This window comes from Odocoileus virginianus, chromosome 3 (genome assembly GCF_023699985.2).
Source record: "Odocoileus virginianus isolate 20LAN1187 ecotype Illinois chromosome 3, Ovbor_1.2, whole genome shotgun sequence".
NCBI lineage: Eukaryota > Metazoa > Chordata > Mammalia > Artiodactyla > Cervidae > Odocoileus > Odocoileus virginianus.
Window position 1 is genome coordinate 43,064,400 of NC_069676.1, and position 14,140 is coordinate 43,078,539.

A 14,140-nucleotide genomic window follows, 5' to 3' on the forward strand; every position below is an offset into this window, starting at 1 on the left:
ATGGAAAATACTGATTTTAGTTAAACAGCTTTCTCGAGATATGATTTACATACTATAAAGTTTACCCTTTAGTTTATGATTTTCAGTATATTTATGAAGTTGTGTTGTCATTACCATAATCTAATTTTAGAACATTTTCATCACCCAAAAGAGGCCTGATCTATTAGTATTCATTTTTCTCTCTTCTTCTCCACACAAGGCAGCCTTTTACCTACTTCTTTTTATAGATTTGTGTATTCTGGACATTTCATATCAATTAGACCTACTTATATATAGTGCTTTGTTACTGGCTTCTTCCAGTTAGCATAGTATTTTCAAATATTTCTACATCATCCATGATGTAGAATGTCTGAGTACTTCATTCTTTTTATTCTCCAAGTAAAAATTTCATTATATGGATATACATTTTGGAAAACTTACAGTTTGAGAGTCCAAAGGTCACCACAGTCCTTATTGTTGTCTTCCTATGGTTTGCTTTTTAAGGCATGGTTATGAAAAGCCCACACCAATCCAAACCCAGGCGATTCCTGCGATAATGTCTGGACGAGATTTGATTGGTATTGCCAAGACAGGAAGTGGAAAGACCATTGCCTTTCTGTTGCCCATGTTTAGACACATCATGGATCAGAGGTCTTTAGAAGAAGGAGAGGGGCCAATAGGTACAGTTTCTTTCATTAAACTATTTTTTCATATAACAGCTTTGTCAGTTAATCAGAAAGACCTGATGCTTTGTAATAAGTATATCAATAAAGATGTTTTTATGTACAGTTCCTCTATAAATTTGGCACTTTGGGGCTGATTTCCCCTTACCAGCAGGTGGAGTGAGACTCTTCAGAGCTCTGGAGTGACGTCTCAGAAGTACAAAAACAGCCTCTCCTGGCACAGCTCAATTTTTAAGCTCTGACTCGGCAGGTAGAATCCTCGTGCATCTATCTGTTTATTTATGTTGAGGTTTGTTCTTAGCCCAGATGAGTGGATCTATAAACTCAACATAGAAGATTGTAGGGAAGTGTATTTTTGTTTTTGTTGTGGCCTTAAAAGGCTATAGTGCCAGCATTTCATTCAGGATTAGGTCTTCAGATTCCGTTTTCTTGGTTCATTTGGCAGAGATCTCTTCTCCAAATTTGAATAGGGTTTTGAGAGTTCTTCAGCTCCTCTCTTGTCAGCAGAGGGCACAGTGTGTTTCTCCTCTGTCTGTGCCCCTCAGACCAAGGTTGTTTCTGGAAGCCACGGCATGGCTCTGCAGCACAGTGAGTCACTTGATATCTTTGCTCTGTGATTTGCAGTTGAGACTGATTTGCATTCTTTTCAACCAAGTATTTTCCTGATGGTTGAGTAAGGCATTTAACTCTCATTTATCTTCTTATAGCATGTTCTTAAAATCTACTTAAAATTATCCTTCACCACAGTCTCTGCTATTATAAAACTTTTGAAATAGGATTTTCAGAGGTACATAAAACAAATTAAAACAAAAATTAGATTTAGCTCTGAACTTGATTGCAGAGGTTACATTTAGCACTTCAAAGATTAGCCTCAGGAATTTTGGTGGTTAGGCTTTTGACATATTTATCTTTTCAGCTGTCATCATGACTCCAACTCGAGAACTGGCTTTACAAATTACTAAAGAATGTAAGAAGTTTTCGAAGACCTTGGGCCTTAGAGTGGTCTGTGTTTATGGAGGAACAGGAATCAGTGAGCAGGTAGGTATAAAAGGAACATTCAGTTTTTTTTGTTTTTTGGAATTGAATGATTTAATAATGTAAAAGTGATTCTTTGTTTTAGTGTTTTCTATGATGAGTGCTTCTAAAATCTAAAAAGAAGTGTGATAATAAGAATGAATTATGTTAAAGTTATATTTTAGAATTTTTGAGTAATTTTCATATCTTAGCTTTACCATGCTGCTTCACCTTTCCCTGCTCAAGGAAGCAGATAGTTTTTTCATTTAACAGATGTTCAGAAAGGTTAAGTTGACTGAAGTCTTCAACTTAAAAAGACTTTGTCCTAGAACTGAGGTGTTATGATTCCTGGACCAGCATTTATTCTTTAATCTAAGTTACATCCTTAAAAGGTGGTGTTGAGTGCGATATACTAATATCAGAGTTTCATTTGCATTCCTAAATGATTTTAGTGAGAATTATTTAAACATACCTTCATTCACTCTAACTTGGCATTTTTCTATGTGTCTTCTAAAGAATGATAGCCATCAGATATTTTGCTTTAACTAGAAGAAGGGAAAAAAGCTGGTCAGATTTAAGTTTTGGAAATGTTAAACTGCAAAATGAAATCTTTCTGCAAGACTGCATGATTGTTAAAAAGCTAGTGCATATTGTGATGCTGGCAAAAGGGATAAATGACATTTTCTGAGCATATTTAACCCGAAAACCCTTCTTAAGGACTTAATCTTCTTAGATTTTAGATACATTTTGGGAATATTTGCTTTTGTTATCCCAGTGCTATTTTTAAATGTTGCACTTAGTTTTCTGAGTTTATCTTTGTCATTTTTTTGGCCATGAATTATAGTTTGGCCATAAACTATAGTTAAGAAATACAATTACTAAGTAAGCTGGTACATGCCTGCATATTTATATAGAAGTCAAAGTTTTATGGTATCTTACATAGTGTTTTCCATTTTACTTTGTTTCAAAAACAGTTTGTGACTTAAACTGATTTCGTAATTCATTAATGGAAACAACTCTGAATTTGAAAACCATTGACCTATTACATTTCTTTTACTTATTGCTCTCTCGTCTTCCTTTCTTGGTTTTGAGAAATCGTGTCAAATTAAAATTGGTAAAAATCTCTGAAATCATTGATGTCAGAGTTATAGCACCATGTGGTCTTGTTGCTGCTACCTATTCCTTTAGTAGTTCTCCCACATTCCAAGGAATTAAGTAAGAGGCTTTGCTGTTTTCTAATCAGACCTGACTATCTTATCTTATGGAGCTCTTCAGGGACCTAGAGCAGTATTTTCAAGTCTGTGAAGAGACATTAGTGATAGAGTATAAAATTTCATCTTTTTTTTATTAGATTGCTGAGCTGAAAAGAGGTGCTGAAATTATTGTTTGTACACCTGGTCGAATGATTGACATGTTAGCAGCTAATAGTGGTAAGTTGGGGATGGGTTTTTGTTTTTGTTTTTATTTATCTATTTATTTTTTTGGTTCTCTTTTCTCCTTTTTGAATTGTGTACATTTCTGTTAAATCAAAGCATATATAAGAAACCACCAAAGGGTTTCTTTCTACATTTCTTCTTAAAGCTGTAATATCTTAAAATTTGTATTGTAGCAAGCTTAGTGTTGCAAGTGTTCATAATAATATTTTTGCAGTGTACTTAAAAATTTTTTTTGATAACCACTGCATCTGATGTATTGTTTTTTTAAAGTGCTTAACATGAATTCTTAATCTGATTTTGGCCTACCTTTGCTTTTGAAAGGGTAGGGGACTATGTTTTTTTAATTGTATGATTTAAATTTTTTCTCCTTAGGAGTTAGTGTTTTCTTACAATACTAGATAAATAAGATATTGCAGCTTCAAGGACGTTTATCTTTTGTAAATATTGCATGTTTTTAGCTCAAATATTATGCTTTGTTAAATTATTCCCTATCAAAACTGTTACTAAACTGTTGACATTATTTAACTTCTGTGGAGAAAGGCCCTTCAAGATTTATAGAACTGGGCTTCCGAGACTTAAACCATCAAAGGTAGGTAATTTAATGCTGTTCCCAATCGTGCGAAACTAATTGGGGCTGCACATGTTAGTATGGAGTACTTAAATATTAGAAAGCATTTATTTTGGCACATTTCTGTTTTTTTTTTAAGAAAATGCTTTCAAAGGTTTCCATTGTATATTCAGTATATATATAATAGAGTATTTAAAACTTTGAGTAATGCATGTTTCTAATAGCATTTTGCTTGGATTTCTGTGTTCATTTAATTCTAATTCTACGTAAAGTTGGTAAAGTGATACTGATATTGACAAGATATTGTGCTTGTACAGCATATGAAATGTTTTGGGCTGAATGCTGATAAAATAATTCCTTGTTTTTTCTCAATGCTGCATTGATTAAGTATCCTGAAATTCATCTTGATTAATTTTACCTTTTCCCTTTATCTGTCCTTTTGGTTTATATTTAATAACTATTTTATACATGTTTTTGCCAGGTGATTGAATCAACATTTGATAGAAATGCTTATGTTAATCCTTTATAAAGGGTTTCCTATGTATGTGTTCAGTTTTCTCTGGCTAAGAAGCCAGTTGCATTTATTTAAACCAGTGTGAGCACTTAGTGAAACTGAATTTGTATTTGTAAAGTGTATCTTTGTAATATAATATATATGATTTCTTAAATTTTTGTGTAATATGTTAATTACCTAATGGTATTGCATAGCTTCTTATTATGTTTTGACATGCTCATTAGAAGCTCCTAACTATATGTAAGTAGGTTATGTACTACATAAAGTATAGTAAAGAGAGATTTTCTGCGTCTGAAGTAGTTAGCACTGGAACTTGCTTTCCACACATACGCTGTAATCTCTAATATGTTTTTTCCTAGGTGATGCTGTCAGATAATGGCTGATGTGGCTCGATGCTCCATCTCAGTCTTAGTTTTATGATGTGTTTTGGAGAGGGCTGTTTTCTGAATTTTACAGGTTCTTCAGGCCCTATGATGGTATGCAAGAGACGAGTTTGACAAAATAAAGGGCCTCATATACCCATTGTCAGAAAGTATATACCATTAGATTAAGATACTGTAAATGAAAATTTCTTTTCACTGTTTAAAGATACTTAACTTACCCCTCTGGTTAAGTCAGGCATTTTAGTTCCCTTTACAGTTTTTTAAAGTTTTTGGTAGTCATAAATGAATTGTGACTGATTTTTAGTTTTCTTTTTGTCTTTATTTTTTTTCCTTATGTTAGGTCGGGTTACAAATCTCCGAAGAGTGACGTATGTTGTTTTAGATGAAGCAGACAGAATGTTTGACATGGGTTTTGAACCACAGGTATTCATTAAATTTCTTTTTGTTTCTATCTATAAAATAAACCTTGTAATTGCAATGAGCCTGAAATATTTGTGTGATTTCTGAAATTCTCACATTTCTTTTGTGTGGTAATACAGGGAATTGAGGATGTGGGGAATTGAAATAAACATTTATATTTTGAATTCTTCATTAAACTCTTCAGGATGTATTTCTGCAGTCTTTCCTAGGCATCATTGGTAAAATTAGTCATAATAGAAGGTTAAGCTTTCATATATTATGATTTTCACTGTACTTCCAAACACATGGCTTTAGCTTATGCTTTTTACTACCTCATGATCTAGTTAGCACAGGTTGGTTATATCCTCCAAATGTAAAAACTAAGGCCCAAAGCATTTGTCTAGCTTAGATTTTATGTTCTTAACACATGCAGTTTCCTTAAATATAAAATTTCAGTGATGAAAACTTGAAACTCATTGTAAAAAGTGGTAGAATTTTTTAATAAGAAGAGCAGAATGAGTTGTCAGTGTGCTGTGGACAACAAAACAATTTTTTAAAAATATTTTAAAATTTTATTTAAAATTTAAATTGCTGCATGTGGGCTTTCTCTAGTTGGGGCAAGTGGAGGCAACTCTAGTTGGAGTGTGCAGGCTTCTCTGATAGCTCAGTTGGTAAAGAATCCACCTGATTCCACCTGAATGTGGGAGACCTGGGTTTGATCCCTGGGTTGGGAAGATACCCTGGAGAAGGGAAAGGCTACCCGCTCCAGTATTCTGGCCTAGAGAATTCATAGACTGTATTGGCTGTGGGGTTGCAAAGAGTCGGACACAACTGAGCGACTTTCACTTTCCCAGTACTTTAAAAATATGTTTACAAAGCTTGAAAAAATAAATTTGACAATATAAGACATATCTGAAGAAAATTGTGAAATTTACTGGACAACATTAAAGATGGATTGACTGAAATTTATGTAAAGATAAGTAGTAAAGAGTAATCCTCCTGAAAAAGATGAACAGGCTAGGGCGTAAGAGACGCCACTTCTTGAAAGTCTCGTTCCTTCCCATTTTAAGATTTAGTTTTCTTGAGTCTGCCAAGTCATGTACTACTTAAACAAAATGTTGTTGCTGTCACGTCCTGTCTTCTTTCTTCTTCTTCTTTTTTTTTTAAAATACTATTTATTGATTATTTGGCTGCTCTGGGTCTTAGTTACAGCACATGGAATCTTTCAGTTGTGGCATGTTGGGTGTAGTTCCCTGACCAGGGTTCAAACCCAGGCTCTCAGCATTGGGAGCACAGAGTCTTAGCCACTGGACTACCAGGGAAGTCCCTGTCTTATTTTCTTTGTTGGTTTGAGCAATTTTTTAAAAATCTTGTTACATTTTACAGGATTTTTCAAGTGAAGAAAAGTAAATGTCTGTGGGCAACCACAGTCTTTAACTGAAAATGCTGGCATGTGTTTTAAAGTCATAGTTTTGGCTGTTGGGTGGAGAATAGACTTCAGATTGGACAGGAGCAAAGTCAGGGAGACCTGTTAGGAGACAATTGAGATAATCCAAATGAGAGTTGAGAGATCATTTGGACCAAGAGCCCAGGATTTCCATATACCATGGGTATAGCAGCCTCTTTCATAGATAATTATATCATCTTTGGTTAGAATGAAAATGTGGTCCTGTGTATTCCTGGCAAGACCTTTACCCTTCCCAGTTTCCAACCACACACCACTGTCTGCCTTGAAACCATCATTAATAATTTTATTCATTTTGTGTTTCTTTTTTCTTGTTTAAGGCCATAAGAATCCTATAACTCCCTCTTTTCTCCAGGACTCTTAAACACTGACATAATTAATTGATCCCCCTAACAATATTTGCATCTTCATTATTCTTTTTTTATCCTGTAGCTCTTATTACTATTTGTTACATAATATTTATCCACCCTCATTAGACTAAGCTCCATAAAGACAAGTTTTTGTCTATTTTTATTGCTTATTCCAAGCACTTAAAACAATGTCTGGCACATAATGGTTACTCAATAAAAATGGGTTGAGTAAAGAAAGGAAAACAGTGGTAGCAGTGAGGAATACTTGAAGGAATACTTCAAACTAATGAAGGTCAAGACTACTGAATTTGTTGATGGATTGGGTATGAAATGAGCAAGAAAGAGAGTAGTTACAGATGGCTCCTAGATTTTGGGCATAAAGCTGTGTGACTAGAGTTGCCATTTCTTCAGAAGGGGAGACGGAGAGGAGCAAATTTTATGGTGAAATCAATGGTAATATTCTAAGATAACAAGTTTAAAGGTCACCAAATATATGTTCTCCAAAAGTTCCTTGTACTTGTTTTCACCGTCCTGTGATTTTTGGAGACTACTCTCACCATATTTGTTTGTAATGTTTTCTCAGGTCATGCGCATTGTGGATAATGTTCGCCCTGACAGACAGACAGTTATGTTTTCAGCTACTTTCCCCAGAGCTATGGAAGCCTTGGCTCGGAGAATCCTGAGTAAACCCATTGAAGTGCAGGTTGGAGGCAGAAGTGTAGTTTGCTCGGATGTGGAGCAACAAGTGGTGGGTACAACCCTTAGGAAACCCCCAGTTCCCTATGTGTTTAGGCAGTGTGTCATCCTTTTGGGATCACTGTGATGTAGGCAGGTACTTTCTAAAATTAATATACATCAACTGTAGCCATTAACATTTTACCAGGTACATTTAAATTTTCTATTCCATGGAACTGTTTAAAGTTTTTTTTTCACCAGAAGTTGTGGGCTGGTAGATAAAATGTCACATACCTGTGTTATTTGGTTAATAGGATGTGAAGGTAAGAGTCAGAACAGATAAATCATCTGTCCACACTTGTAAGCCTCTTAAGTCTTTGAAAGTTAATTTTTATTTTTTTGGTCTTAGTGATTTACCAATTAAAGTCAACATTTTCCTACTGTTTCCTAAAGATACAGCAAGATGTCATTTATTTTGAATATTTTTGTTCATGAAATGTATTTGGATTTTCATTCTGTTAATGTTATGCAATGTGTTGTTTTCAGATTGTGATTGAAGAAGAAAAGAAATTCTTGAAGCTACTTGAACTTCTAGGTCATTATCAAGAATCAGGATCTGTCATTATATTTGTGGATAAGCAGGAACATGCTGATGGTCTTCTGAAAGATTTAATGAGAGCTTCTTACCCTTGCATGTCTCTTCATGGAGGTAACATTTACTGAAATATCTGTAATGGACTTAGGTTGGCCAAGCACTGTACTGTGTATTTCCTTTGTCTTGAACTTAGCACTAATTTCTTTTTCTAAACTTTTTATTTTGTATTGGAGTATAGCTGACTAACAGACAGTGCTGTGATAGTTCATGTGAACGGTGAAGGGAATCTGCTATACATATACATGTATCTGTTCTCCCCCAAACTCCCCTCCCATCCAGGCTGCCACATAACATTGAGCAGAGTTCCATGTGCTATACAGGAAGTCCTTGGGGATAGTTAGGGAGTTTGGGATTGACATATACACAGGGCTGTATTTAAAGTGGATAACTGGCTAGCACTAAATTTTATATCAATGTCAGTTTTCATTTATGATAGTTCTGTGCAGGTAAGCATTATTATTATTATTCCATCTCAGGGATAAAGAAAATAAGCCAACAATACATTGGTTTGACCAAATTCCGTAACCAGTAATCAGCTAAGGAGAAATTGAACTTAAAAATTTTGATTCATGTTTCCATTGTACCATTTTACCATGCTACCTAGAGCCTTTTATGATTAACATTGGAGCTTTACTTAATTTCTGTGTAATATCACCATTGTTATATATACGTGGGACTTAGAACACTAAACACATGGAACAGAGACCTTTGAGTTAAGCCCACTTACCAAGTGTTCTGGTAGTATGACTTTGTGACATACCATCCCCAAATTGAGTGGCAATAGTCATTTATTTTGCTTATGAATCTGCAGTTTGTGTAGGACTTAGCACACATATCTAGTCTGTCTTCCATGCTCTGTCTCCTGGGATGGCTCAGTTGGGATTCCATTTCCAATTTGCCGTGTTTAGGCAGCTGACAAGTCGTACTGGCTTTTGACAGACAGCTCACTCCTATTGGCCAGGAGTCCTGACTTCCATTTTTGAACCTCTGTGTGAGTCTGCTTGCCAGACGGCAAGAATCAGAAGCTGCCAAGACAGTTAAGGAGGATACTGGGAAGTGGTAGAACTTTTATTTCCACCATGTTCTATAGGTGAAAATGGTCATTAGACTGGCCCACATTCAAGGAAATGGAGGCATAGACTCCATGTCTTCATGGGAAAATGTCATTCAGTATGCAGACAGTCATTCAGAGCATGTGGGGTAGGACTTGCTTTACAGTCTCCCACACTGTCACGTGGAATGCGGTTAAAAGGATTGAGGATATGTATTTGGTTAACTTTTAATGTTTGAAAATGACTCATTTTGTTTTCCTTTTGTTTTTAATTGGTTAAATATACATTACATAAAATTTGCCATTTTAACCATTTTCAAGTGTATAATTCATTGGCCTTAAGTAGATTTACAATGTGGTGAAACCATTTCCATTATCTATTTCCAGAAAATTTTCATCATTTCAAGCAGAAACTCTGTATCTATTAAGCAATACTCAATTCCCCATGCCTCCCACCCTCCCAACTCCTAGTTACCTGTATTCTACTTTTTATATTTATAAATTTGCCTATTCTGTGTACTTCACTGAAGTGATATTTATCTTTTTGTGCTTGGTGTATTTCACTTAGCATACTATGAGTCTTCAAGATATACCCATGTTATAGCATAGATCAGAATTTTCTTTCTTTTTTAAGGGAAGAAATGTAATATTAAATATTCCTATATATATATGATATTTGCTTCATTTATTCATCTATTGATGGACACTTAGGTTGTTTCTACCTTTGACTTTGTGAATAATGCTGCTTTGAACAGTGATACACAAGTATCTGCTTGAATTCCTGTTTTCATTTATTTTGGGTATGTACCTGGGAGTGAAATGATGGGTCACATAAGTATATGTTTAACTCTGTGAAGAACCACCAAACTGTGTTTCATAGGAGCTGCACCATTTTGCATTCTCATTAACAGTACATTAGGGACTCAGTTTATCCACTGACTAGCACTTGTTACTTTCAGTTTTTTTGATAGTAGCTATCCTTGTAGATGTGAAGTGGTATGTCATTTGATTTGCATTCCCCTAATGACCAATGAGTTTAAGCATCTTTTTATGTGCTTCTTAGACATTTGTATATCTTTGGAGAAATGTCTGTTCAAGGCCTTTGCTTATTTTTCAATCAGCTTGTTTGGTTTTTTGTTGCTAAGTTGCAGGATTTCATTACATATTCTGGATAGCACTCCCTTGTCAGATATTTGCATGTCTTTTCTCCCATTTTGTTGTTGTCTCTTCACTCTCTGGATTGTGTTCTTTCATGCTTTAGTTTTGAACTGTATTGTATCAATTTTTTTCTTTTGTTTGTTGCCTGTTCTTTTGGCGTTATATCTAAGAAATCATTGCCAAATCCAGGGTTATGAAAAATTTCCCCTTTGTTTTCCTCTAAGGGGTTTAAAGTTTTAGTTCTTAAGTTTTGATCTTTGATTCCATTTGAGTTAATTTTTGTATATGGTGTAAGAAATGGGTTCATCTTCATTCTTTTGTATGTAGGTATTTGGTTTCCCAGCACCATTTCTTTTTTTTTTTTAATTTTTAAAAAAAAATTTTTTTTCCCAATTATTTTTATTAGTTGGAGGCTAATTACTTTACAGTATTGTAGTGGTTTTTGCCATACATTGACATGAATCAGCCATGGATTTACATGTGTTCCCCATCCTGAACCCCCTTCCATTCCCCTCCATCTTTATCACCAAATTTTTCAAACACCAAAAATCTGAAAAAACTGTATAGTGAGCACCCTGAAATAGCTAATACCTACAATTAACATTTTTTTATATTTATTTATCACATCTTTAGCCATCTTTCCTTTCTGTCAACCCCTCAATTTTTCTTAGTTTTTTGATATTTTAGAGTAAGTTGTATATCAGCATATTTCACTTCAGTATGCATGTTGATTAACACTAGTTCAAAAGTTTTTTTAACGAAAAAAGTATTAAGTGAACTGTAGCAAAATGTACAGATCCTAAGTGTACCATTTGATGAGTTTTGACAAATGCATGTAAGTTGTGAAACCCAAACCTCTATTAAAATATAACCTCAGAAATTTTCCTCAGTCCCTGCCCTACTTTTTACATTTTTTCCCCCAACATATGTTAATTTTTCCTGTTTTAGAATTTCAAATAAATGGAGCCGTACATTATGGACTGTTTTGTGTCAGGCAGCTTTGACCTTCCATATGCATTTTTGAGATTCATCCATGTTGTTGGATGGGTCAACTCTTCCATTGTATTGCTGAGTAATACTTTAATATATAAATATGTCATAGTTTTTTTGTCATTTCTATTGGACATCCAGGCTATTTCTAGTTATTTAACCATCTGAAGGATGCACTATAATCAGGATTATAATCAGGATCACCCCCCAGAACTCTTTGTCATATCACTATACAGAGTAACTCTTAAGATTATCTCTCCTCTTCTTGTACACAGTCTCTGGAAAACACTGATGTTCTCTTAGAACAGTGTTTGTAAATGCAGTCATACATTATGTAGCTTTTTGCAGTTGGGCTTTTTTTTTTTTTGCTTAGCATGATGGCTTTGAGATCCATTCAAGTTGTTGCATTATTCATTTCTTTTTATTATCTAGTGTGTGGAGGTACCACTCTTTATGTATCTTTTCATCTGTTGAAGGACATTTGGGTTATTTCCAGTTTTACATAATTATGAATAGTGCTGCTATTAAATATGCAAATACAAATTTTTATGTGAACATTTCATTTTTCTGGGGTTGATAACCAGGAATGGCATTGCTGGGTCATATGGTAAGTTGACTTGGGTATTATTCATACTCATTGGGGCTCACCAAGCTTCTGGAATCTGTAAATTTATGTCTTCCATCTAATTTGGGAAATTCTTGACTGTTATTTCTTGATTTTTACTGCCCTATTTTCTCCTCTCTTTTTAGGACTCCAATAATGTGTATGTTCAGCTTTTAATACTGTCTCACATATCACTGATGCTCATTATTGATGTTCAGTCTTTGTTTTTAAGTCTTTTTTCTAAGATTAAAGAATTTCTTTGACTCTGTCTTCAAGTTTACTGTATGTTTTTGGCCATCTCTTATCTGCTGTTAATAAGTCCATTCAGTGAATTTTTAAATTGAATTTTATCGTTTTTTAGTTCTAGGATTTCCTTTTGGTTCTCCTTTATATTTTGATTCTCAAATTATATTTCCTAGCCATTCATTATAAGCATGTAAAACTTGTTTTTCCTCAATCACAATTATAATAGCTGCTTTAAAATCTGTGACTGTTAATTATAATGTCTTGGTCGTTTAAAGTCAGTTTCTATTGTCTTTTAATTTTGTTTTAAATTTTTCTGTTTCTTTGTATGTCTAGTAATTTTGGTTTGCCTACTGGCCTTTGTGAATGATACCTTGTAGAGTCTAAATTCTCTTATGTTTTGCTTTAAAGTTTTTTATTTTTTTAAATAGGGCATTACCTTGGCTAGACCCATATTAAACTTTCTTGCAATGGGTGACCTCTGATATCTCTGTTAGCCAGAGCTGGGCTGGTTGATGTCTGCTTCATGTGTGTGTAGTTTAGGTGTCAGATAGGTGGGCAGTGTTTTTATGCACAGTTGGATGTGCCTACTCTGTTCTTCTTCCTGGGATTTATCCCCTCTTTTGTGGTCCTGAGTTTATCCTAACGTCTTTCTTCTGTTTCTTCTTGTCAGTAAGACCATGACTTCACTACCTGGGTTGCTCAGGGCATGCTCCCAAACAGAAAGTTTAAAATAAGTAAAATCCTATAAACTTAACCAATGCCATTGCATTCTTTCAGATGTCAACTCCCTTCCTGTTTCTCCTTGCTTTTAGTCACTCTCTGGTGCCTTCAGGTGGTTAGTTCTTTATATTTAGAACTCATAGTTGTTGTCCGCAGGATGGTTAATCTAATAAGGTTTCCCCCTATCTTGGTGGAAATGTGTATTTTTTATTTAAGTAAGAAAACTTTTTGCCTATAATCCGCTTCCTGTACTTCTGTCTCTTCGGCCAGAATTGCTTCACTTGCTTATGCCTAATTCATTCACAGGCATGTGAAGAAGTGAAGTGAAGTGAAGTCGTTCAGTCGTGTCTGACTCTTTGAGACCCCATGGACTGTAGCCTACCAGGCTCCTCTGTCCATGGGATTTTCCAGGCAAGAGTACTGGAGTGGGTTGCCATTTTCTTCTCCGGGAGATTTTCCCGGCCCAGGGATTGAAGCTGGGTCTCCTGCACTGTAGGCAGATGCTTTATCATCTGAGCCACCAGTGAAGTCATTCATGGGCATGGGAATGACAAATGGCTCTGAAAATATTGTTCTCACACCCCTGAGGTCTCTGAGATTTTCAGGGTCTTCATGAGGTCAGAAGTATTTCCATAATAGCCCACCAAGTTACTTGCCTTAAGAGTGCACAGCTACCTGAGCACAGGAAGTTTGAGAAGGGCTAGTTTACACTAAACAGTATTCAATTCCTGAGACTGAATTAGGCTCATCTTTGGTTTGGTATTAGCTCAGTTGGTGAAGAATCCGCCTGCAATGCAGGAGACCCCCCAGTTCAATTCCTGGGTTGGGAAGATCCACTGGAGAAAGGATAGGCTACCCACTCCAGGATTCCTGGGCTTCCCTTGTGGCTCAGCTGGTAAAGAATCCGCCTGCAGTGCGGGAGACCTGGGTTCAATCCCTGGGTTGTGAAGATCCCCTGGAGAAGGGAAAGTCTATCCATTCCAATATTCTGGTCTAAAGAATTCCATGAATTGTATAGTCCATGGGGTCGCAAAAAGTTGGACGACTGAGTGACTTTCACTTTCGTTTGACATATGTGATTGTTTGTTGGGTGGATAACAAAATTGGGAATATGTTAAAAAGGAAGATGGTTAATGGTTGCTGCCAGTAACTACTAACTCTGTTGCACAGAGGAGGTATCTTAATCTAAAGGGAAAGTTTTGGTATTTTTAAATTATAAACTTAATGTATGTTGTTATTCATTCCATTAA

At 35.3% G+C, this 14,140-nt stretch overlaps 1 protein-coding gene across 2 annotated transcripts in view; it reads left to right on the top strand.

The window, feature by feature from the left end:
* DDX46 (DEAD-box helicase 46) overlaps positions 1-14,140 on the top strand; it is a 53,566-nt gene that overhangs the window by 17,627 nt on the left and 21,799 nt on the right. For both annotated transcript variants that reach the window (XM_020908020.2, XM_020908021.2), the window contains exons 10-15: positions 484-659; positions 1,579-1,700; positions 3,028-3,106; positions 4,918-5,000; positions 7,375-7,539; positions 8,013-8,175. In XM_020908020.2, coding sequence (XP_020763679.1) covers positions 484-659; positions 1,579-1,700; positions 3,028-3,106; positions 4,918-5,000; positions 7,375-7,539; positions 8,013-8,175 — 788 coding nt within the window. The remainder of the gene's footprint in view (positions 1-483; positions 660-1,578; positions 1,701-3,027; positions 3,107-4,917; positions 5,001-7,374; positions 7,540-8,012; positions 8,176-14,140) is intronic.